The sequence below is a fragment of the Monodelphis domestica genome, chromosome 2, assembly GCF_027887165.1.
Source record: "Monodelphis domestica isolate mMonDom1 chromosome 2, mMonDom1.pri, whole genome shotgun sequence".
Classification (NCBI taxonomy): domain Eukaryota; kingdom Metazoa; phylum Chordata; class Mammalia; order Didelphimorphia; family Didelphidae; genus Monodelphis; species Monodelphis domestica.
In genome coordinates, this window is record NC_077228.1 from 183264545 (window position 1) to 183290206 (window position 25662).

Consider the following 25662-nt stretch of genomic DNA (forward strand, 5'->3'; position numbering starts at 1 on the left):
TCACTGTCCAACAAAATTAAAATTGGGATGTAATTTTCTAAACCCACATATACATACGATCACAATTTTGAAATAAAATACCAATAAGTAACTCAAATAGAGAGATTAAACATTACTTCCTCCTGGCTAGCAGACAGGGAAAGGAGATTTATCAATGTTCTTATCTATCTATACCTGTTTACCTCAAAACAGAAGATAATTAATAGGTTGTTCTACAAGTTGAAAAAAACCTTAGTTTTAAAAGTGTAAGACATTTAAAAGCCCAAAAGTAAGGGTGTCTCAGTTGTTTTTCTGTTCAGAATCAACCCTCTTCCTCCCCTCAGCAGAGGAGGAAGGCAGATCTGATCATGAACTGATAGCTTCCCAGTTTCCTTTTTTTCCATTCTGGGCGGGCCCTTGCCCTAAAATCCAAGTAAAAAGTGGAGTTTGGAGACCTGGGAGCCTAGTGAAAGGATAAAGCTAAAAGGTAAGGGGCTTCTGTCCATATTATGCCCTCTTTCCTGAAAAATATGTCCAATTGCTGCCTGGTGTTAGAATTTAAGGTATCAAAAAGCCAATTTCCTCATTTTTTCCCCTTGATGTTGCTCAGCCATGCAACTTGAAAGAAAAACAAACAAGCAAACAAAAAACCCCAATTGAATTTTTGCTCAGGCTGCTTAGATTTGATCTTGTCCCAACAGGAGGGGCCTGTGAGGATGCTTTTCCCTTTGTCTTAATTGGGTTGGCTAGTCTCTATCTGTCTCAGACCTCAGGCTTGGTAGTCACTCCACACCTGAGGCTTCCCAGACTGAAAAGGGAGAAAGTCCAGCACAGCCACCACCCAAAAGAGTATACAAGCTGTCTAGGACTGATAAAAAAAAATTCAATTGTAAGTAGAGGATGGTATTACAATTTTAGGGTGCCATGGATAGGCCATACCTCTTGTTTATGTAACATGGTCATTCAACATTACAAAAAGCAATTTTTTTTCCAAACTGTTTAGAGCCAGTTTTTTCCAATTTTTAAATATACACCCCAAAGAGAAATCTTGGGTACACTCTGTCTCTGTCCCATGTGGATGTAGAATGGTCAATTCCACACCAGAGGGTCAACAACTGTGTGCACAGAGGTTGCCCAACCTAGAGCACTCAGTTTAACCCTGAGATCAAGACTTCCCCACACCAGAACATCTTCCAGTATCACAAGAGGGAGCCAATTGATCCCAAATCCAGTGGCCAGACTGACTTCTGGGGCCAATGGGAGAGGGAGCACACAAGAGGTCCCACAAAGATATCACCCAAAAGATGGGGGTTTTAGGATTCCAAAAAAAGGCTCCTTCCTACCTGAGAAGCTGTGTCCTCATGGACAATCCAGGGTACAGGAGTAACTTTCAGGGGAGTCAAAAACGTTGGGTGGCAAAAAAAAAATGGCCTCTGGCCAAGCTCCATCTTTAATTCCGTTCCTTCTCTATCTCTCTCACCTGGGACCTGTCCTTTGGCCAGGCACTTTCTTTTCTCTATCATCTCTCCGACCTGTGTGGTATTAAGTTTGGATCTTTGGACGGGTACAAGCCTTCTGAGTAGTCCACTGATCAGAGTTTTGCTGTGGCTCATTGATAATTAATAAGGCCTGCATTTCTGACTCATTCCTGCCACCTCATATCTCTAATTTGGCTCTGCCACCTCGCGGTATCCAAAACTTCTATCCTTCCTCTATCTTCCTACCTTAAAGCTTCTCTCACCTGGAGAAGCTTTACTGAAACATAGCTTAAAAATAAAAAGAGAAATTTATTAATTTAGAAAGTAATGTTGAGAATAGCCAGGAAGATAGCACAGGTGGAACAAGATGGAAGGCTACTCTTTTTTTTTTAAACCCTTGCCTTTTGTCTTGGAGTCAATACTGTGTATTGGTTCCAAGGCAGAAGAGTAGTAAGGGCTAGGCAATGGGGGTTAAGTGACTTGCCCAGGGTCACACAGCTGGGAAGTGTCTGAGGCCAGATTTGAACCTAGGACCTCCCATCTTTAGGGGTGACTCTCTATCCACTGAGCTATCCAGCTGCCCCTGGAAGGCTGCTCCTTGGGAGGACAGCATAGATGGAAAAGCTGTCCCCCAGACAACATCAATTCTGGGGATTTTATACTGTTTACAACAGATGCTGTGTTATGGTGTGGACTTGACTCTAGAGTGGTAACCACTCAGGCATTTGGTGGGAGGGTTTGGTTATCTGACTGGGGTCTTCTGTACTAGCCCGGGGATCAGGAGCCAAAGTTTGGCAGGTAACTGAGAGGGAGGAAACAGATAAAGAAAAACACCACTTCCCTCCCAGGCAGAGCTGTCCCAGAGCTGAAAGGTAAGAGGAAATCCACTTCAGTCTCTGGTTTCTATTCTCTTCTTTGGCTGATTGTTATCTGTGATCCCCTCAGTACATTGAAGAAGATGTCTAGTTCTTCAGTAGGTTAAAAGATCTATTTATTAGTTGATAAGTCAGGGATGGTAGATTAGGGAAGAGGGAAACAGGAAGTCCCTTTTCTATTTTCCACCTAAGGTTTCTTCAGGGGTTGAGGCTCAGGTATAGGAGCTAAGTCCCAGAAGACCTTAGGATCTTTGTGTAATCAGGTTGGTGTAATTTCCTGAGACAGAGATACAGCTTTGAAGGAAATTCTTCGGGGTGGATAATCTCTTGCCTTCTCCAAAGGGAAAAATCTCTATCCACCATTTATAAAGAAAGATGGTTAATCTGGGTCTCTTAAGATCAATGAAGGATTTGTAGCCAGATAGGATCAGTGAGATTTGCTCCTTTCCCTCTCAGTTCAGAAGGACAAGAATAAGAGTATATTCCCTACTTTTTTTAAGCTGGAGATTCCAGTTCCATACCCCGTTGGCAGCCAAAGTTCAATTTTGTTCTTGCATGAGACTTCATTGTAAAATTCAGTCTTTGCAATATATTGTATCTCTCTCTTGTCCACACTGCCTGGAGTCATAGGGAATGACCCCCATAAAAGATTCTTTAGTTTTAGGGAACAGATGGATGTCCAAGATACAGTGTGATGGTATTGATGTATAGCCTGGAGGTGCATCTCTCTGACCATCTTAAATCTAAAGGTGGATCAAAGGAGGATAATGTTCTCAGGGTTTTATAGGAGTTATTAGATGTTTTGGGTTAGGAGTCACGAGGATGTAAGGTAGCAAAGGAATTTCCCTGATAATAGTTTGCCTGAGTTTCTGGGGGTGCAATGCCTATGTCATAACCATAAGACTAGCAAGAATCTCATTTCTGGGGACTCCTTTTATGGAGTGGGATCACCTCCCTTGGTAGTTAGATCTTGATTCCTCTTCCTGACACATTTAGCTGGACTTTACTGGACTCCCTTCTGACCTGGACATTGGCATATGTTTCAGTTTCAAGTTGCCATTACTGTGGGGAGGGAAGATGCCTTTCTTACCCTCTCACTCCATTCCATAATAGGAGCAAAGGGAAACGTGAAGAGTCTCCCTCTGAAGCTGAGTTCTTCCTTAATAACTGTCTCTCTCCTTGACTGCCAGAGCTGGCTAGCTTGCTTAATAGTCTCAAAGGTCAGGGGCCATTTTGCAGTATCAATTGCCTTCATTCAATGACCCATGCTCTATAATCCTATCTTGCTAATTGAGGAACTTCTTCCTACATACTAAAGGAGTAGCCCTTACCTACAAGTTCCTATGCTGTGACCCTCCCCTCCCCCCATATAGTTATGAAATATTGCAAAGAGATTTCTTTTAATGGGATTTAAAAATAAAATGAATTACTCTTTTAATACTTTTTGTCATTATTTCACAGGTGCCTCCCCTCCCCACCAAGGGGATCTCCCCCAAAGTTTGGAAAACGTATCAAGGGAAAGAGAAATAGGGATGTGCAGAGACAAGAAGCATAACAGATTCTATTTAGGAATTTATACTCACTCTTTCTCCGTATCCCTAGCGCAATGATGGGGAACCTTTTAGAGACAGAGTACTGGGCCCCACCTCTCCCCCTAGACTAAGTGCCTTGATTTACCCCCAAACATTGTGTACTGTGCCTCAAACCCCTCATTGAGTGCAAGGAGGGCTCTGCCCCCACACAGGGGAGGGAGAAAGCACTTTCATTTGGCTGCTGGGCAGAGGTGATATGATATGTGATATGAAAAAATGTCATCAGGCATAGTGGAGAGAGGGAAGGGAGCAGCTCCGTGTGAATCCCTCTGCATTTCTAGTAATGAACTCTGGGGGTAGGGAGGAAGGCAACTGTGTACCCACGGAGAAGCTGCTGCATACCATCTTTGGCCCCCAGGGCCATAGTTTTGCCCGCACTGTCCTAGAATATGTTGTTTCATTATTTCAGTTGTCTCTGATTCTTCATGACCTGTTTGGGGTATTCTTGGCAAAGATTCAGGCATGGTTTGCCATTTTCTTCTCCAGCTCATTTTGCAGATGAGGAAACTGAGGTAAACAGGGTTAAGTGACTTGCCTAGAGTGAGAGCCATATTTATCCCATGTTGAACCTTGCATCTCCACTAACCCAAGGTGATTGGCATTGTGTCTATCCCATTTTTCATTATTGATTAAGGTTATTAAAGGAGGTAGGAGAGGAAAGAAGGAAGAAATCTTTTTTAGTTCTTGAAAGGAACTGAGTAGTGATGATTCTGGAATGTTAACCCCAAACTTTGTTTTAACATATTGTGATCTTTTCCATGTTCAGGATTTCTTAAAGCTCTTCATGATCTGGCTCCCTTCTATCTCTCCAGTCGTCTTACACTTTATTACTCATTATTCAATCCTGTAACAAACCTTTTCAGATATCCCTTGCAGAAGACACTCCATCTCTGGACTTCACATTTTCATTGACTGCCCCCCATTTCCCTACTCCTTTTCTCTTGCCCTCCTTAATTAAAGTCTCAGTTCAAATCCACTTTATGTAAAAGAAGCTTTTTACCAAGTTTTACCAAGCTAGTGCTTTCCCTTTGAGATTACTTACTCCTCTTTACCCTGTATATATCCTTGATGTGCGTAGGTGTAGTTCTATGCACTGGAATGTGCTGTTCTTAGGGACAGGGATTATGAATTTTTGTTTATGAATATATATATTTAAATTTTTATTTTTTATTTTTTGCATTTCTGTGTATCCCAAGTGCTTCGTACAGAAGCTTGGCATAGTAGGTGCTTATGAAAAGCTGGTGGACATGCTGTTGTCTTTGCGATAGAATATTCAAAGATACACTGTTTCTGGCTCTTCGTGCCATTGTATGGATATTTTCCTTTAACAACCCCCTCGGTCATCTCCGCCCTGCCACTCCCCCGCACCCCCACGTGATTTCCCGTAACTCTTAAGTTCCCTCCCCTAAAGCTAGTTTCATTTCTCCCCGCTCCAGAGTCACCCTACAGAATTCTCTTCCTTGAAGGTTCCTGGAAAGGGTCGCGATGGCCGAGCTGCAGCTGACCGAGGAGATGACCTGTTCCATCTGCCTGGAGCTCTTCCATCATCCCGTCACTATCCCGTGCGGCCACAACTTTTGCTCACCCTGCCTAAACGAGACGTGGACCGTCCAGGGCCCCCCGTTCTACTGCCCACAATGTAGGACAAGCTTCCTGACGCGGCCACAGCTGCAGAAGAACACGGCGCTGTGCTCAGTGGTGGATCATCTGCAACAAATACAGAGCCGCCAGGAATTGGGGTCCCTCTGCGAGGAGGCCAAACGTGGCGAGAGCTGGGACCTGCCGTCGAGGAAGGAGGGGCAGGGGAAGGAAGCGGAGGCTGTGTCTGTGGCTTGCGACCACTGCCTGCAGGCTCCAGCAGCCAAGACGTGCTTCACTTGCATGGCATCCTTCTGCCAGGAACACCTCCGGCCACATTTGGACAATCCCGCGTTCCAGGGCCACGCGCTGCAGCAGCCTGTCCCGGACCTGGCCCGTCGCAAGTGCGCCGAGCACAGTCGCCTGCGGGAATTCTTCTGCCCCCAGCACGGTGCCTGCATCTGCTGTGTCTGCCTGGTGGGGCACAAGACCTGCTCCCCGGTGGCCCTGGACATTGCCAGGAACGACCTGAAGGTGGGGAGCGGAGAGAGGGATGTTAGCGGAGTAGTCCTGAGTTGGGAAGTCCCTTAGAGTCAGCTTGACCTCAGGCCCTTGCGGGAAACAGGTGGCAAAGTCTGGCTTGGCTTCAATTAATTACCTCGTGCCAGTGCTAATTTCTCTTCCCCGGGGTTTGGGGCAGTCAGAGTTGAGCAAAGAAACATGTAGGGGGGTTTCAGGATGTGGGTGAGAGAAGCTCAAGATTCACTGGGCGTCCCATTCTCAGTAGAACCCTGGCTGGGCAAAGGCTTTTGAGTCCTATTTCTATGTGTGAACATCAAGTTTCTTTGTAAAACAGTCATCCTGTCCCGTGCCCAGACTTGTTAGGGTAAAGGGTGACAGTCAACGTGAGAGAACTTGCTTGAAGAGTAGTTATTTGGGGGTTCCGGCTGGGCCTCCCAGATAGTGGCCTTGTGACCCTAGGCAAGTCACTTAATTCCTTCTGTGCGCTAGGTTACTTATTCATTGCAGAATTAAAGCTAATTTGACTTTGGAGATTACTTCAGTGATGTGCTAGGTGGATCCTGAAATCCCTCCTTATCTATGAGTCAGTATTGTTAAACCCAGAAAATCGAAAGATCCAGAATTACTTAAAAATGTAAATGGGGGAGTGGGGAGAGGGGGCTACATGTAGTTTCTTTCTTTAAAGCAAAAAACATTTTTTTTTTACCTATTGTCTTTGAATTGATACCAAGTATCAGTTCAGAGGCAGAAAAGCAGTAAGGACCAGACAATTAAGAGTTAGGTGACTCTTTCACAGTGACCCAGCTAGAAAGTGTCCGAGGTCACATTTGAACCCAAGACCTCTCTTCTCTAAGCCTGGCTCTCAATCTAGTGATCCACCTCCATGCCACTTCTTTGAAATTTCCCAGAGGCTCCAGTTGAAGGACTGGCACTAAAATCATGAAGCTGAGATGAGAGGTTTGATTCCTTCCATCTTCATAGGGCCATAGATCTTAAGAGATGGAAAAGATCTCAGAAACCTATTATTAATCTATCCTCTATATTTTACAGATTAGGAACTGAAGTCCCGTGACTTGACCAGGGTGAAATGTAGTAAATGTTTGAAGTAGGGTTTGAACATAGGTCCTCTTGTAATTTTCTCCCTTGTAAAGTGAGGGGGTTAGATCTGGTAATTTCTAAGTTTCTTTCCAACTCGAAATCCAGACACTAACTAGGTCAACCAGTTTCTCCCTCTCTCTCTTCCCTCTCTCTACCTTCTCCTCTTCCTCTTTCTTCTCTCTTCCCTCTCACACTCTTCTTTTCTCTCCTCCCTCTACCTTTCTCTTTCCTTCTCCCCCTCCCTCCTCTTTCTTTTTTCTCACTCTCTCCCTCCCTTTCCTCTCTCTGCTCTCTCCCCCTCCCTCCACCTTGAGCCCTTCCCAAACTTCTTTCTCTTTTAAAAAAAAGTTACCTTTTGTAGTAAACTCCATGAGAACAGGAACTATTTTTGTTTTTTCTTTTTTTTTTAAACCCTTACCTTCCGTCTTGGAGTCAATACTGTGTATTGGCTCCAAGGCAGAAGAGTGGTAAGGGCTAGGCAATGGGGGTCAAGTGACTTGCCCAGGGTCACACAGCTAGGAAGTGGCTGAGGCCAGATTTGAACCTAGGACCTCCTGTCTCTAGTTCTGGCTCTTAATCCACTGAGCTACCCAGCTGCCCCCTTGTTTTTTCTTTTTAAGAAATATCAAGCACCTAGGATATAGTAATAGGGATCTAGTCACCATCTTTCCCTTTTTTCATTTAAAAATCTTTTCTTTTTTAGAGTCATTCTTAAAATTTCAAGATCCAAAATCACTTCATCCTTCTAGCCCCTTCCAAAGCCAGTGAGAAAGCAAGTGATGATCCCTCAGTGTGCATGTGGAGTTGTGCAAAACATACCTTTTTCCCCTTAAGGATGAAAATTAGTTCTTCCCTACACATGCCTTTTTCCTTCATTCTGAGTCCTCAGGGTTTTGAGGAAGTTTTTCCTGTTTGCATTTTTAAAATCCCATCCTGGTAACCTCAGGATAGCAGGTTGAACCAGTCACAATGAGAACTAAACCCAGTCACCACATTGTAGCTAGTTTATACTAATCTGCATATATTACATATATTTTCAATTACAACCAATTTTTAAATTGAGTTTCAAATTCTCTCCTTCCCTTCCCTCCTCACTCCTTGAGAAAATAAAAACACTTTTCTATAGATTGTACATGGGCAGTTATGCAAAACAGATCCATATTAGTCATGTTGCAAAAGAAAACCCAGGCAGAAAAAACAAACAAGAAAAATAATCTGTAAAATAAAGGAGACAGATTAGATGGTCTCTAAAGTTGCCTCCAGCTTTTATATTCTAATTATGGTTTATCCAGAGTCACCCAGCAAGTTAGTAGCAGATCACCTCTAGCTGCAACATTTTAGCTTAAGTCCCTGGCTACATAGGTCTCCCATGTTCCCTTTTAGCTCTTTTATGGTTCTTTGATTTACTATTGTAGGCTTAGGCATTATCTAACAGATGGTATTGGGTTAATATAGTGGGACACAGTCATATGGTTGGGGTTTTAGAAAGGACACCTAGTGCCCTGTGCTTTCCCAATAACTTTATCTGGACCTCAATCTCCCCATTCTTATCTCAACATTACTTGATTGTGCAGATTTGGATTTAAGGTCAGATTCTGGACCTTGAATTGAGGGGATTGTACTTTGTCAGCCAAACAGAGAAAATGAAGTTATTTCCTGGGTGCCCTTATTCTCAGAAGGTTGACCTCTTCCCCCAACGCTATTTCTGTGGCAAGCCCCTGTTTGACTTTGGAGTCAGGTGACTTGGCTTCCCATCTGGGTTCTTCCATGAACTTGCTATGTGACCTTGGACCAGTTAGAGTTAGGATATATGTAGCAAATAACCTTGGATATCATGTAGAGTTACAAAATTCTTAACCTTTTTTTGTTGGATATACCCCATGTATAAACCTATGTATTCCTTTTCAGAATGTTTTTGAATGCATAAGATAAAATATCTAGAATCATTAAAGAAACCAGGTATAGTAAAATATAGTTATCAGACTAGTAAAAGAATACATTCACAAGCCCTAGGTTAAAAACGCCTAATATAGTCTAAATCTCTCCATTTTGCAAGTAGCACTGAGAAAACTGAAATGACATTTCCAAGGTCTTTGAAGCAAGTTAGAAATAGTATGTTTCTTCATCTAGAAAATGGGAGCCATAATCTAATCTTATATCCCAAGGTTGTCTGTGAGAGTGCCTTGAAAATTAATTTAAAAAAATTAAATTATATTTTTTGCTGATTGATTTAAAAAAAACAATTCATTTGTATTCTGAAATTAATAAACACATAAAATGATTGTTTCCATATAATTAGAAGAACAGAAAAAAAGGATTGGCATGGAAAATGAGTTCTTTCGAAACAGTGTTAGGTTGCAGCAGGGGGACCAGGCAGTCCCTGGGAACATCTTGGGTGTTGGGCTGAGAAACACTCCAATTTCTCTCATTCCTGTTATTTTTAATTGCAGTCCAAGATGAAGCAGAAGCTGACAACTGCATATGATGATATTAATAAGGCTTCAAGCGCATTGAAAGATGTCAAGTTGAAACAACTTGCTGTGCAGGTAAATAGGCAACATCCTTACTAGTCATTCTTTGCTGAGATGTCTATCTTTCTTTTTTTTTTTTAATTTTAAACATTATTTTATTTGGTCATTTCCAAACATTATTCACTGGAAACAAAGATCATTTTCTTTTCCTCCCCGCCCCCCTCCCACCACCTTTCCCTCTCCCATAGCCGAGGCACAATTCCACTGGTTATCACATGTGTTCTTGACTCGAACCCATTTCCCTGTTGTTGGTATTTGCATTAGAGTGTTCATTTAGAGTCTCTCCTCAGTCATATCCCCTCCACCCCTGTAGTCAAGCAGTCGCTTTTCATCGGTATTTTTACTCCCACAGTTTATCCTCTGCTTGTGGATAGTATTTTTTAGATCCCTGCAGATTGTTCAGGGACATTGCATTGACACTACTGGAGAAGTCCATTACCTTCGATTGTACCTCTGTGTACAATGTTTTCCTGGTTCTGCTCCTTTCGCTCTGCATCACTTCCTGGAGGTTGTTCCAGTCTCCATGGAATTCCTCTACTTTATTATTCCTTTGAGCACAATAGTATTCCATCACCAACATGTACCACAATTTGTTCAGCCATTCCCCAATTGATGGGCATCCCCTCGTTTTCCAATTTTTGGCCACCACAAAGAGCGCAGGTATGAATATTTTTGTACATGCCTTTTTCCTTATTTTCTCTTTGGGGTACAAACCCACCAGTGCTATAGCTGGATCAAAGGGCAGACAGTCTTTTATCACCCTTTGGGCATAGTTCCAAATTGCCCTCCAGAATGGCTGGATCAGTTCACAACTCCACCAGCAATGAATTAGTGTCCCCACTTTGCCACATCCCCTCCAGCATTCATTACTTTCCTTTGCTGTCATGTTAGCCAATCTGCTAGGTGTGAGGTGATACCTCAGAGTTGTTTTGATTTGCATCTCTCTGATTATCAGAGGTGTAGAGCACTTTTTCATGTGCTTATTAATAGTTTTGATTTCTTTGGCTGAGAACTACCTGTTCATGTCCCTTGCCCATTTATCAATTGGAGAATGGCTTGATTTTTTTGTACAATTGATTTAGTTCTTTGTAAATTTGAGTAATTAAACCTTTGTCAGAGGTTTTTATGAAGATTGTTTCCCAATTTGTTGCTACCCTTCTGATTTTGGTTACATTGGTTTTGTTTGTACAAAAACTTTTTAATTTGATGTATTCCAGATTATTTATTTTGCATTTTGTAACTCTTTCTAAGTCTTGCTTGGTTTTGAAGTCTTTCCCTTCCCAAAGGTCTGATATGTATGCTATTCTGTGTTCACCTAATTTTCTTATAGTTTCCTTCTTTATGTTCAAGTCATTCACCCATTTTGAATTTATCTTGGTGTAGGGTGTGAGGTGTTGATCTAAACCTAATCTCTCCCACACTGTCCTCCAATTTTCCCAGCAGTTTTTATTGAATAGTGGATTTTTGTCCCAAAAGCTGGAATCTTTGGGTTTGTCATATACTGTCTTGCTGAGGTCGCTTGCCCCTAGTCTATTCCACTGATCCTCCTCTCTGTCTCTTAGCCAGTACCAGATAGTTTTGATGACCACTGCTTTATAATATAGTCTGAGATCTGGGCCTGCAAGGCCCCGATGTCTATCTTTCTGCCTCCCACTCACCCCATTTTATTGGAGATGTTAACAAATTAGGGACATGCCTAGAGGCTCCCGTCTAAAATTAGAGAGACTCATGCCTCAAAGCCTTTTTTTTTTAACCTTTACCTTCTGTTTTACAATCCAAAATGTTCCCCTACTGGAGAGTGGTGAAGGCTGATAATTTGGGTTAAGTTACATGCACAGGGTGATATAGATAGAAAGTAGCTAAGGGCAGATTTCTAGATTTGGACCCAGGACCTCCTCCCTCCAGGCCTGGCTCTCTATGTGAATCACATAGCTGCCCTTGCCCTGAAGTCTTTTGATTCTAATATAAAGATCAGAGTCTTGAAATATTTGGAAGTCTCTCATCAAGAAATCAGATTAGATTAATTCTCTTTTACAAGAAGAATGCAGAACTAGTGGTTAAAAGAGCTCACTGTTGTTCCAAGCCACTAATAAGAACCTCTCATCAATTAGTTATCAATGGAACTGGTTGCTTTGTGAAATAGTGAGTTCCCCATCTCTGGGTATGTTCCAAAAAACACTTTTTAGAGATTTTTGAAGAGTGAGGAAGGTTGGATTAGATGACATTTAAGATCCTTTCTATCTATAGGACTTAAGAGTCATTCTAACCCTCCTTGAGAGTTGAGAATTGAACTTGAGTTTGGAAATACTAGTTAAAAGTCAAATAGGGAGGCATCACTCATTTAAACGATAACACTGGAATCTAGAACCCAATCCCCCCTCTGCCTGCTAAGTGTAGATGCTGGTAAATTGGTGGGCAAAAGCTCCCATTCAAGGTTGGGGAGACCCATACCTGAAGCACTGATTAAAGTCTTCAACTATGTGGATGTCTGCTGTGGGGAAGATGGATTAGGTTGATTCAGTTTGCAGTCCAAGAGTAGATGTTGCCTTCAGCTTGTCTTAGGTTCTTTGGCATTAGTCTGGTGATATGACTGTTAGTAGAGTAGAGAAAGAGCTCTGCAGTTGATGGACTGGTTCCCTGGGACTGTTCCAAAGGGGGCCTCATCTTACTTAAAGCCACATGAAATCTAAATATTTCTTTGGATCACTTAGGAAACAGCTGCCAGAAAGATAGACTTGTTGAAACGTGAATATGAAGAAATGAAAACCCTCATTGAATCAGAGGAGAAGAGAGCTCTGCGGAAGCTGAAAGAGGAAGAAAAGAGAGTCTTGGACAAATACGACTATGTCCATCAGGTCCTACTCAAGAAAAAGAAGGAAATTGAGTTTGTGAAAGAAGAGATTGAACTGTTGCTCACAAAAGATGATGAGATTGCCTTTTTAGAGGTGAGTCCCCCTAGAATCAATTCACTGGGGTTGTACTGAATGCCTGCCTTCCTTGAGTCTCTGGGCTTTTGGGAAAGTCACTATTGTTATTCTGGACCAACTGACAATTTTATTGGTGAGGAATTCCCAGTGTGGAAATTCCCAATGCAGATGAACAATTTGATGCATAATTTATCCTTAGAGAGTTCTACTGAGAACTTTAATAACCTCCTTATAGTCATAAAGGCCGTATGTGTCTGGGGAAGGACTTTTGAACCTTGGTGTTCCTGATTCTAAGGCCAACTCTCAGGACATTCTCTTTTATCTGTTTAGAATGTGAGCTCCTCATGGGTATGGAACATCTTTCTTTTTTCTTCTATTTGTATCCTCACCCATAAGTGGCTGGCAATTAAATGCCTGTTGCCTTGTTGTACCTCAGTGCCTCCCTAGCCAGTATAGGGTACAAAAATATATGAGATCATGATGCCTGCCTGCCCTTCTTAAAGGAAAATGTTTTACTCTTATATTTATGCCAACATCATTTCACATCCTCTTCCATTGCTCCAGATAACACCTTCCCTTGTGACAAAAAAAAAAAGCTAATATGGTGACTGTCCCTGGAAATGCATAAAACATTCCATCCTAATGGCCTTCTGCCTCCCACCCTGCTGTGAATTGGTATAGGTATATTATCTCTCCTACCTGACCAGGAAGTACAGTAGGTAGAACTCTAGTCCTGGAATCAGGAAGCCCCATGTTCAAATTTAGCTTCAAATACTTCCTGGCTCTGTCACACTGAGCAATTCACTCCCTACCTCAGTTTCCTTACCTGTAAAATGAGAATAATAGCATCTAAATCCCATGGTTGTTGTGAGGATAAAATGAGATAATATTTTGAAAGCCTTTTAAAACTTAATTTTGTTGTTCAGTCATATCTGACTCTTCATGACCACATTTGGAGTTTTCTTGGCAAAGATGCTAGAATGGTTTGCCATTTCCTTTCCCAGCTTATTTAACAGATGAGGAAACTAAGGTATAAACAGGGTAAAGTGACTGGGGACAGATTTGAACACTGAAAAATAAGTCTTCCTCACTCCAGTCCTTGCACTATATTCACTATGGTCCACCTAGCTACCTTAAAGCATGATCGAAATGCTAGTTATTATATTATTATTTTTCAGTAACTCAGAGTTCTACTTTCTTCTTTTTTTATTTGTATTATTATAATCATTGTGTATGTTTTGCTCCAGGTTTTGCTCCTTTCATTCATTATCAAGTCACACGAAGCTTCCCGTGTGGCTTTTGAACTCACATATATCATTTCTTACTTCCCAATAATATTCCAGCGCATTCCTAGAGCACAAAGGTTTTGTAGTCTCCCCTCAAACAATGAGTACTTATTTTTGTTTTCAGTTCTTTGCTCTGGGGGAGGGGGGGAGGGAAGGGAAAGGGCTGCCATGACTATTTTTGTATACATTGGATCTTTGTTTCTGACTTTGAATTCCTTGGCTTATTTGCCTTAAGGCTCTCTGGGTCAAGAGATTTGGATTATTTAGTCACCTTTCTGGCACAATTTCAAATTGCTATGTAAAACAGCTGAACTGATTCATAGCTCCACCAGCAGCATATTAGTATGCTTTCTTCCCATATCTCCTCCAATAGGGAGTCTTTTTGTTTTTGTCTTTTTTTGCCAATTTGTTTGATGTGAGATGAAGCCTCAGAGTTGTTTTAACCTGAATTTTTCTTAGTGTTGGTGATTAGGAAAGTATTGCTAAGTGGTTACTATGTAGGTTTTCTTATAAAAGCTTATATCTGAGTGTCAGGATAGTGTCAGGCTTAGTTCAGATGGACCTGGGTTCAAATTTGTCCTCAGATGTGTGCGCTTAGGCAAGTCACTTGACCCATTTGCCTAGCCCTTGCCTTATAGTTGTTAATGGGATATAAAATAAAGGTTTATTGAAAAGCAAACCAACAAACCAACTTTCTACCTTTGACCACTGATCTACTGAGGAGAATGACTCTTGGTATTATACATTTGTGACCAAAACATCTGATATGGAATTGAGAAATGATGAATATGAGTTTAGAGATCTATGGGAAAGCCAGCATGAATGTGGCTGGAGAACCCTCACCTTTTCAGTGTTTGCCTGGTTTGTTTCCATAATTGTCTGCCATATTTCCTGTAATAGAGAGTGTGGTACCATTTCAATACTGAAACTTTCTGCAGCCATAGCAAATCAGTGAGTGGGACCCAATCTGGGCTTTTCTCATAAGAACTGTTTCTAAGTTTTTTTTTTATCTTGCCCCCCGATATTTTCAACCACCCAGCTAGAAGTTAGTATTTCACCTTAGAATAAGAATACTCCCTTCTCTAAATCAAAACCTTTGGCTGGTCTACTTTAGGACTTAGTAACTTTCTTCTCTCTTGTAGGTGCCATAGTGTCAGAATATTCCTGTTCCCTTTTTATGTTACATCTTTGACTATACTACTGTTTTTCTAGCCCTAGACTGAGGTCAGAACCTGACTAGAACTGAGGATGAGAGGAGGGAGATGTGGGGAAGGTTTCTGTGATTTGGGATTCTGTAAATTGGTCATTTTGAATTCAGTGTATTGGCATTCCTTAAGCATCCAAAGCTGGGAGTGTCCTCTAAACTGCTGCCTTATACTTGGCTTTTGTGACCCTGTTCCACTCATGAGGATATTCTCCACCCTCCCCCACTCCCCCTTTACTGCCTTAGGTTTTTTTTTTTTTTAACTCTTTACTTCTGTCTTAGATCAAAACTCAGTATTGGATTCAAGGCAGAAAAGTGGTAAGGACTAAGCAGTTAGCTTTAAGTGACTTGTCCAGGGTCATGTGACTAGTGTAAGATTAAAATTAATATCTAGTAACTCCAACCATTATATTTTTATACGATTTATTAATGGTCACTTGAAGTAGAAGAAATAAAAGGACAAAAGTAAAAGCCTGTGTAAAACCCTCTTTCCCAGCCACAATCAGAGGAAAAGAGAATGGAGGGCAGAGCTACACAAAACTTATATTCTACCTACAATAGCACGTAATGTGAGAAGGAACATGGGAAGCTGGGAAAGAAAGTTCTGGGATTCAAAATTCTAATTATATACTAGGAAGTATCTGAGGACAGATTTGAATCCAGGACCTCCTTTCTCTAGACCTAGCTCTTAATCTATTTTGCTACCTAGCTGCTCTTGCCTTAGTTTGATAGAGTTTCTTTTGATCCGTGTAATTAGAGTGGAGATCCATAGAGATTTATTCCAGGTCCTATGCTTCCCTTGAGAGGTCCTCAGTTCTGCACTTCTCATACTCTAGGAAACACCCTCTCTACTCAGTAAAACATTTCCTTTGAGTTGTTTTCCCGGAGTTGGGGGAGAGAGTAGAGAGTATTGAAATGGTACAGTTTACCCTTATGATCAGTGTCATACATTTCCATGAAGATTTGATTACATGAGAGACAGTGTGTAGAGTGGGTAGAGAACTGACCCCCAATCCAGGAACATCTGAATTCATGTTCTATCTCTGCCATGTACTGGCTGTGTGACTTTGAGCAAGTTGATTAAAATCTCAGGGCTCTAGGCAGCTCTATAGCTTATGTTTCAAAGAAGGTGCCAACCTGTGTTGGAGAGGAAGTTCCTTCAAATAGGAGTGCCTTTTATTAGTGAAATCCCAGACTGTCCCCCTGTCTTATGCCCCTGGCTAAGATTCAGGGTGCTTCCTATGATATAGCAAAGCTACATGAACCTTAAAGATGAGCTCTTTGATCCTGGACAAGTTGCTTTTTTCTCTGATCTTTAGCATTCATGGTAAAATTCAGTTCAGGAAACATTTGGGAAGGATTATGGCTACCAAAATGATGGTCCTTTCTCCCAATGAATTGGGAATCTATTGCATAGGGTAGGAAGATATATGTAAAAAAATAAGTATAATTGGAGATTATTTGAGGAAGGAGAGTATACTAACAGTGGAGGGAATCAGAGATGATTTCATGGCAAATGAGCTGAGGCTTGAAGGAAGTCAAGGATATCTTGAAAGTCAGAGAGAAGGAGGAATTGTATTTTCTTTTTAAAATATTTTATTGCTGTTGTTCTTTTACAATTCCTTCACTTACCACTTATAGCTGCCCTTGTAACAAATCAGAATATTGAGCAAAATACTGATAGCCATGTTAGAAAATTCCCTCCTTATTCCATACCTCTGCCCTAGTAATTCTTAGAGGAAGGCTGAGAAGCATACTTCCCACAAGCCCTCAGAGGTCATGATTGGTCTCTACATTGATCTGCATTTTGCATTCTTCCAAAAGGCCTTCCCTCACACCCACATTACATTGTTCTTCTGGTTCTACTTCATTCTGTATTTCTTTAAGCATTTGTCATTTCATATAAGTCAATAACAGTTCCATTGCATTTACATGGCATTTTGCTCATTCCCCTATTGAGTACCTGCTTTGTTTCCAGGTTTGTTTGTTTTTTCCTGTAAAAAACAAGGTCTGCTTTTAATTTTTTTTGTGTAGCTAGAATCTCATCCCAAGAATGAGAGGCAATCATGTGTGAAAACAGATGAGGCAGAAGATGAAATAGCCAGGTCAGGGAATAGCATTCTTTTTTTTTTTTTAAATATTTTATTTGATCATTTCCAAGCATTATTCATTAAAGACATAGATCATTTTCTTTTCCTCCCCTCCACCCCCCATAGCCGACGCGTAAATCCACTGGGCATTACATGTTTTCTTGATTTGAACCCATTGCTATGTTGATAATATTTGCATTAGAGTGTTCTTTTAGAGTCTCTCCTCTGTCATGTCCCCTCAACCGCTGTATTGAGGCAGTTGCTTTTCCTCGGTGTTTCTACTCCCACAGTTTATCCTCTGCTTATGAATGGTGTTTTTTTCCTCCTAGATCCCTGCAAATTGTTCAGGGGCATTACACCGCCACTAATGGAGAAGTCCATTACGTTCGATTATACCACAGTGTATTAGTCTCTGTGTACAATGTTTTCCTGGTTCTGCTCCTCTCGCTCTGCATCACTTCCTGGAGGTTGTTCCAGTCTCCATGGAACTCCTCCACTTTATTATTCCTTTTAGCACAATAGTATTCCATCACCAACAGATACCACAATTTGCTCAGCCATTCCCCAATTGATGGGCATCCCCTCATTTTCCAGTTTTTGGCCACCACAAAGAGCGCAGCTATGAATATTTTTGTACAAGTCTTTTTGTCCATTGTCTCTTTGGAGTACAGACCCAGCATGCTATGGCTGGATCAAAGGGTAGATATTCTTTTGTTGCCCTTTGGGAGGGAATAGCATTCCTAAGCACAGTGCAATAATGAAAGAATAGTTTGAGATAAAGCTGGAAGGGTAGGTTGGAGCAGATTATTTGGGACTTTTCAAAGGCAGATGAAGGAGTTTATATTTTATCCTTTAGGCAACGGGTTGTGATCAGGGAAGTAATGTAGTCAAGCCTATATCATTAAGACTGTATCTTAATTTTATAATTATTGATTAAATAGCAAAAAAGTGGGCTAGAGAAAGAAAAAGAAACACAGCCCACATGTGGCCAGTTAGCTCTTTTAGCTACTTTCGACAAGAGCCGGCTGAGATAGTCCTGAGCCAGACCACATGCTCTCCCAAGTCTGTGGTTCCAAGAGAAAAGAGCAACTTTCTATACCCTCTGCCAAGTTATTTTCTTCATGACATCCCTTTTCTGAGTCTCTCTGATTGGCAGACTTAGACCTCGGTCCTGACAAGAGGCAGATCTTCTGGGTAACAGGAGTAACCCACTTGGCTTTTAGAATGGCCACACAGCATATGTATCGGATCTCCTATCATAGTAGATGAAAAGAGAGAGGACTCTGCCTGTGGCCTCAGGGAGATCTAGTCCAGAGCTTCAGCCTCCCCAGTTTTTTTTTTTTTTTTTGCTTTAAGATCAAAAGGTTGTTTGGGGGGCCAAAAAGTGGTACAGGTTAATATTAACTTTCCACACTGAGGAATGATTTGGAGAGGAGAACAATTGAAAGTCCTGAGACCCATTAGGAAGCTATTATAGAAGCACATGATTTGGGGGGGGCATGGCACACAGTTTCTAAAAGGTTTGCCATCACTGCTGTAGGGGCTAAGTGTTCCACTATTCATAGGATAGAGGACAAAGGGGGAAAGATACAGCAAACACAATTTCTAGATTGTAAAATTGCATGACTTGGAGGAAGCCTTTGAGATGTTCCAGGGAATACCCCTCATTTTCAGAATAGGAAACTTGGTTCAGAAATGTTCATGGAGGGGGTTGGACAAGCTGGGCCTTAATCAAAGACCTTTTTATGATTCTCTGAAGTTTAATCTTGTGATCATTTCCTGGGCTAACCATCTGGTTTGTTTTAGAAAGCCTCAAAACTACAAGAAATTCTCATCAAGTCTGTGTACGTACCAAAGAATGAATTAAACCAAGAGATGATCAATGGTGTATATCAACACGCATTCTCCCTTAAAGAGGCATTGAAACATAATATAACCCACCTTCAAGAGAAGAAAACAGAAGAGGCAACTAGCTCAGGTAATTACTTTATTTAAAAAAAAGAAATTGAACTTAGCAAACACTAAGGCCAACTAGGATTTCCATATTCATAGTGGATCAGAAAAATATTTATATGTTAAATTGCAGTCTTCTATATAGTTTGTTTTTCTTTTTAAATATGTAATAAATTCATTATGTAACTTTCAAATCTGTCCTGTTTGTCAAAACTCTTTCTGGCCTTTTATTTTCTTCTGTGCATTGAAAAAAATACTTAAATGAATTTTTTCATTTTCTTTCTTTTTCTTTTTTTTTGGGTACCCTGTCCCTTCTCTACTCTTCCTCCTTCTAACCCCCATTGGAGATAAAAAAAAAAAAAGAAAAACCCTTGTGACACTTATACATAGTCAATCAAATCAAATTCCTACATTAGCTGGAAAATGTATGTCTTCTTCATCCTGAGGCCTTTACTTTTCTCTCAGCAGGTGAGTGGCATGCTTCCTTATCAGGCTTCTGAAACTGTGGTTGGTTATTGCATTGATCAGAGCCCCTAAATCTTAAAGAGTTGTTTTTCTTTATATTAATGTTGTTACTGTAAAAAAATGTTCTTTTGGTCCTGTTCACTTCAGTCTGCATCAGTTTATAAAAAGTCTTCCAAGATTTCTCTGGAACTCTCTGTTGTCATTTCTTACTAGCCTCTAAAGTTAATAGTTACTGTATTTGGGAAAACTAAAATTTTATTTTGAAAGGTAGAGTGGAAGCAATTGAGAGTTATGGCTGAATGGTCCTCATAAGAAACAGATTCCAAGCCCTTCCTTATCCTGGTTGCCCTCCTCTGGACACTGTAGCATACCATGTCTTTCTTAAGCTGTAGCAGCAGACACTGCACACAGTATTCTGGATGAAGTATGACTATTAGGGCATTGCACATATCCCCTCCTTATTCTTGGAAGCTCTTCTAATGCGGTACAGGATTGTCTTTTTTAACTCCCACATCAGTCATATTGGTGACTCAGATGAAGCTTGTGGTCTACTGAAGTCCCCAGTTCTTTTTCAGAATAACCGCTGTCTAACTATGCCTCTCCCATCTTGAACTTGTGAAGTTGTTTTTTTTTTTTAACCTGTATAGGGACTTTACATTGAACTCAACTGAATTTCATCTTCTTAGATTCAATTGCAAACTGGGGAAGTTTTTGCTTTTGCTTAGTGGATGCTTTTGAATCTTGATTTTATCATTCACTATATTAGTGATCCCATCCAGCTCTGTATTCACTTTGTGTAAAGTTTTGGCAGCATTCTATCTCTATGCTTATCCAAATCATTGATAAAGATGTTAAATCATGCAAGGCCAAACAGCTCTTGCTTTCCTGGAGACCTCTTGACATAATGGTATTGAATCTTTAATAAATATTCTTTGAGTCAGGCCATATAATCAATGATGTATCCCTCTGATGGCTTTATTATCTGGTCCTTATTTATCCATCTTTTCCACAAGAATAGTATGTGCAAAGGTCTGCTGGCAATTGTGTAACAATCATTTCCCGAGTGGAAAGGAGAGGAACTGGAAGTATGTAGACACACTTAATTTTAATCAGCATTATTCACATTTTCTCCATTACTTTCAGTCTCAACTATCAAAAGTACTATAAACCAAATTCAAATTTATGGTGTTTGCCTATTTTTGAAGTGTAAATGCTTGCATTGAAAAAAAAAATTTTTTTAAATCAATACTATGTTTTGGTTCCAAGGCAGAAGGGTAGTAAGGGCTAGGCAATGGGGGTTAAGTGACTTGCCCAGGGTCATACAGCTAGGAAGTGTCTGAAGTCAAATTTGAACCCAGGACCTTCAGTCTCTAGGCCTGGCTCTCAATGCACTGAACCCCCCAGGTGTCCCCTCCCCCCCATTGAAAATTTAATAATTAGTTGTTGTCACACCCCTGAATATGAGGTACTTTATCAAGACCTTTGCTAATATTCAAGTAAACCTTAGGTATACCATTCCCCTTATCTACTTGTTGAGTCTTTCTGACTACAAAGCAAAAGAAGTTACTCAGGCATGACCTGTCCTCAGATGGCAAGCTGACTCTGAAATCATTGCTTCCCTTTTTAGAAGTTCACTAACTTGACTCTTCAGTGTCCCATCTTCCTCTTTTTGGAGAACTGGGATAGCATTTGCCATACTTTATTAACTCTGCGGATTTCTCCCATGTGAGCTTTCAAATATTCCTACAGTGAGTTGGCAAGCATAGCATCCAAAGATATAGTTGATTGGTTCCAGGTGATGTGTATCCATCAGGGGTAGCCAGGTATTCTCTGACCATCTTCTTACTCATCTTGGGTATCAGTTCCTTGTTGCTCATTTTGGCTTTATTATTTCCACTGTAAAGTTCATTCTCCTTCACAAAGAACAGAGAAGCAAAATGTGCACCAATCAGCTGTGCCTTCTCTCAGCTGTTAACTATTACCAGCTCATCTATTCTCGAGTACAGATTTTATCCCATCTTTGTTCTTCTATACTTTTCCCTTTTTTTTAAACATCACTTTTCCTTGTTTTCCTTCGTGTCTCTCCTCAACCTCAGCTTGTTTTGAACTTAGCACATGTGATACTGGAGTATTTTCTTGATGGTCTGCATCATTCTTATACACACCTTTTATTATTTTAACATGCTCTCTACTTTAATGCTTTTTGCTTTGCCTAAACCATAAGTTGTTCAGTGAGTTCACTGTTCATCTATATCAGACATATTTCTTCATCTCTAAGACTCTTTGTGTCTTCAGAATTTCCTCCTTGAGTATCTCTCATTCTTACTAGACTGACTTTCTCTGTATCATTTTATATTTGGGGTAGAACAACAATTCTGATAATAGTAACAGTAACAACAACTCCATCTTTGCTCAGAAATCTGTATCATCCATATAAGTCAAATCTCATTTTCAGATATCACCTTCTTGGCCAGACATTTGTGTCCCCAAATTAATTTTTCTCCTTTTTGTCCCTTTCATCCAGGGGACAACAGTAAGGAAAACAAACCCTGTGTCCCCTCAGTTTTTGCTTGGAACTTAATATTATCACTGACAATACTTTTTAGGTTTTTTATTGTTATTGAGTCCTGTCTGACTCTTCCAGGTTTTCCTGGCAAAGATACAAGAGTGGTTTGATGTCTTCTTTTCCAAACCATTTTGTAGATTGAGGAAACTGAGGCAAACATGGTTAAGTGACTTGCCTAGGATCACACAGCAAGGAATTGTCTGAGGTCAGATTTGAACTTGGGTTTTCTTGACGTCAGGTTTGGAGCTCTATCCATTGTACCACCAAGCTTATGATGCCATTTATGTCCACATTAATTCTCAGAAATAGATATTGTCATCTGTTTTGATGTCTGGTAGGTCTTCAGTACATGCCTAGGAAGAACAATAACTATTTTGTTGTTATTAGGTTGTGCGGTATCTACCTCATTACCCTGGAGCAGGGATTTACCTATGATTACTATTATTTGTCATTTCTTCCATGACCCTTACTGAATGATCTCTCACCTGGTAGCTTTGGTGGTTCTGCTCTTATCATTTTATACAAGATTAACTACAAAGAATCTCTATCTTCTATTATTCTTTTGATTTCTTCCTCTATATCTTATTTACTTCTTATAGACTTTATTTCTATTTATATATATGGACTCTCCTGATATAATGTCATGCCTCCATGTAGGACAAGCACAATTTCATTTGTATATTTGTATTCTTGATGCAAGCAGACAATAAATATTTAATAATGCTTGATGGTTGGCTGACAGCTCCACTCCTAATCTCTCTTCTGGATTCAGCTGGGTGGTCATCATGTCTGGATATTTAAAAAAAACAAACATATAGGGAGACAATTTTAATCATATAACTTTGGAAAACTTATGTGGAAATTTGTTATTGCATGTAATTGTTAAAAAAAAATAAATTACCAACAATTTAAAAAAATAAACATACTATTTGTCACAACTCTTTTGCTTCCTGGAAGAAGGTGGCCAATCAATTTTGGGCCATTTTACCTAATTTTAAATGAATTTTACATTTGATCCAATTCATAATTTATCTCTTGTACCTCCTTGCCATCTCATTTTGCTTGTTAGAATTGCTACTAGAAGATGGCATGGGCCAGAAAAGAGGAGATTGGTTTGCTAACTGCTTTCCTCACTGAAGTTGTTACATAAATGGGTGGGGAGGCCATTGGGAAGTGTTGACCAAAATGAGATGTTTAAATCAACTGTTAATTCCAAGTATCCAAATTCTTTCTATCTCTCCTGGTATGCCTTGCTTAGTTTGTTAAACATTTATTGGGCACCTGCTTATAGTGAAAGCATATGTTAGGTACTCAGAGGGATTCCAGGGACAGGCATTCAATATAAGGACAGTTATTCAATGGCTTACATATGAACTTGGTCATACAGGTGACCAAGATATAAGACAGTGTAGGTTAAGTTCTTAAGAGTGGTGCAGACATTTATTAAGCATCTGCTCAGTGCCAGGCAATGGGCAAAGTGCCAAGAATATCGAGACACAAAAAACAGTCCTTCCTCTCAAGGAGCTTAGAGTTTAACAAGGGAAACAACACACAAACAAGATATGCACTAATAGACTGGACCGACTCCTCAAAGAGAAGGCACTAGCATGAAGGCATTATCATAGTAGAGAGATCAGTACATCACTTTTGGCTTAAGAAGGAATCAGTAACAACTTTAGAAGCATAGAATTTTAGTACTATAAGGGATCTCAGAGAGTTTCAGTTTTGTCGGGGAGGTGACATTTGTTTTGGGCTTTAAAGGATGGGCAAGATTTCAATTGTCAGAGATGTGGGAGAAAAGTACAATAGATAAATGTTGTGAGTAAAAGTAGAGAGGTAAGAAATGATGGGATGTTTCTAGGAGTCAGCTGGTAGTTTGACTTTGCTAGAGCCTAGGAATACATGAAAAGAATTGTATAAAATGAGGCTAGAAAAAGCAGACTGAAAACAGATTTTGACTGGGCTTTGTTTGCTTCATCTTGGGGAATTTAAAAAGTGGCTGTTGTGTTCATTTGATGTCACTTATTTGTACTGATCCCATTTTCTTTTGGAATAGATGACTCTGGAAAGCCTTCATCTTCCTTTAGACCAGCATATCCCACCAAAGATCATTACCAAACAAGACGGATCCAGAGTAAGTGATTCCTCCTAAGATTATGCCCTGTTATGCCTAAGGTGATACTTTTTGCTGAAGAAATGGCTCAGCTATTGGTAGGTGTTACTGGTAAGATGCTCATAATTTTTTTTTCCATCTTGTAGAAGGGGACAAACCACAGCCCAAGGCACAGGGATACCAGCAGGAGAAAAGTGGAGTTACAGAACAGAGTAAGTAAACATTGAAGAACAAAAAGGATTTTTTTTTCCATCTCTACCCAATAAACGGTCACTGAGCAAGCTAAAAAGATTTCTCCTTGACTGATAAATGCTGGTTAAAACCTCTAATTTTACAGGAAAGGAAATAAGACTAAAGGAATTTAGTAACTTGCCCAAGGTCACATAGCTAGTAAGTAACAGAGTAGGTATTCAAACTCAAGTTTTCCAGTGAACTTTTATTTAAATTTTATATTGATTCAGCTTTCATATTTTGGGAGGAAAATACTTTTCAATCTTAGTTACATTTTGTTGATGCCTTTTGTTTTCACAATACAATAATTTCTGGAAATATTCTTCCCCTTTTGTCTCCCAACTCTTCAAAATTAAGCCTTATCTTGTGACAAAAACAGGCAAAAGCAAGAAGTGACTGCATCTGATAAGAAACATATTCTTTCCTGGTAAATCCCTGTCTATTTGCTGGAAAGTTTTCCCATAAAGTATTTGAGAATTAGGTGAGGATATTTGCACATCATAGAAAAGTTTGGGAAGGAGGGTGAAGAAAATAAAAGTTAACTGAAAGATTTTTTTTTAATTACAAGACAGAAATAATCACAGATAAGCAGGACAGCTTTGAAAGTTAATTGTAGAATTTAGTATATATTTTAAAAGAAAGGCAAATTGTATATATAATAGAAGTCTGTAATTTCATGTACCTTTCTATTTTGTATATGGAAATACCCATTCTATTAATCAAATTCACAATTTAAAAAATTGTGAACCATTGGGAAGGTAGGTGAAGAAGTCTCTTGTTTAAAATGTAAATGAGGAGTCAAAGTTTTAAAGAAATATTTAATAGTCTTAATGTGCATGTATATATATTGTGAATTTCAGAACTATAGATAAGATAACCAGACTGTGGGAAGATGGGAGCCTACTTAGATCAGGTGTGTGGTTGTCCTTTAGAGTAGATAGGAAAGTAAGTAAATAGAGCATTTATTAAGAGTTTACAAAATCTAAAGGCACTTAAAGAAAAAAGAAATGAGAGAATGGGGAAAAGTATAATAGAATAAGAACCTGAAGGTGAGAGTGGAACAGGAGAAAAGACAAGAAAAAGGCAATTAGTTCAGCAACCAAGTCTCTTATTTTATAGAAGAAAGAGGCCCAAGAGTATAAGGGACTGTCCTAACATACTTAATATTAATGCT

General features: G+C 40.0%; 1 protein-coding gene across 2 annotated transcripts in view; it reads left to right on the forward strand.

Annotated features, from left to right (window-relative positions):
* Positions 1-5324: 5324 nt before the first annotated feature.
* Positions 5325-25662, forward strand: part of TRIM25 (tripartite motif containing 25) — a 31977-nt gene continuing 11639 nt past the window's right edge. The window contains exons 1-6 of one of the 2 annotated variants that reach the window (XM_056816549.1): positions 5325-6036; positions 9573-9668; positions 12365-12598; positions 18967-19138; positions 24201-24278; positions 24404-24469. In XM_056816549.1, the coding sequence (XP_056672527.1) occupies positions 5410-6036; positions 9573-9668; positions 12365-12598; positions 18967-19138; positions 24201-24278; positions 24404-24469 (1273 nt within the window). In that variant the 5' untranslated portion in view covers positions 5325-5409. The remainder of the gene's footprint in view (positions 6037-9572; positions 9669-12364; positions 12599-18966; positions 19139-24200; positions 24279-24403; positions 24470-25662) is intronic. The other variant, XM_007481838.3, reaches the window with a different exon arrangement.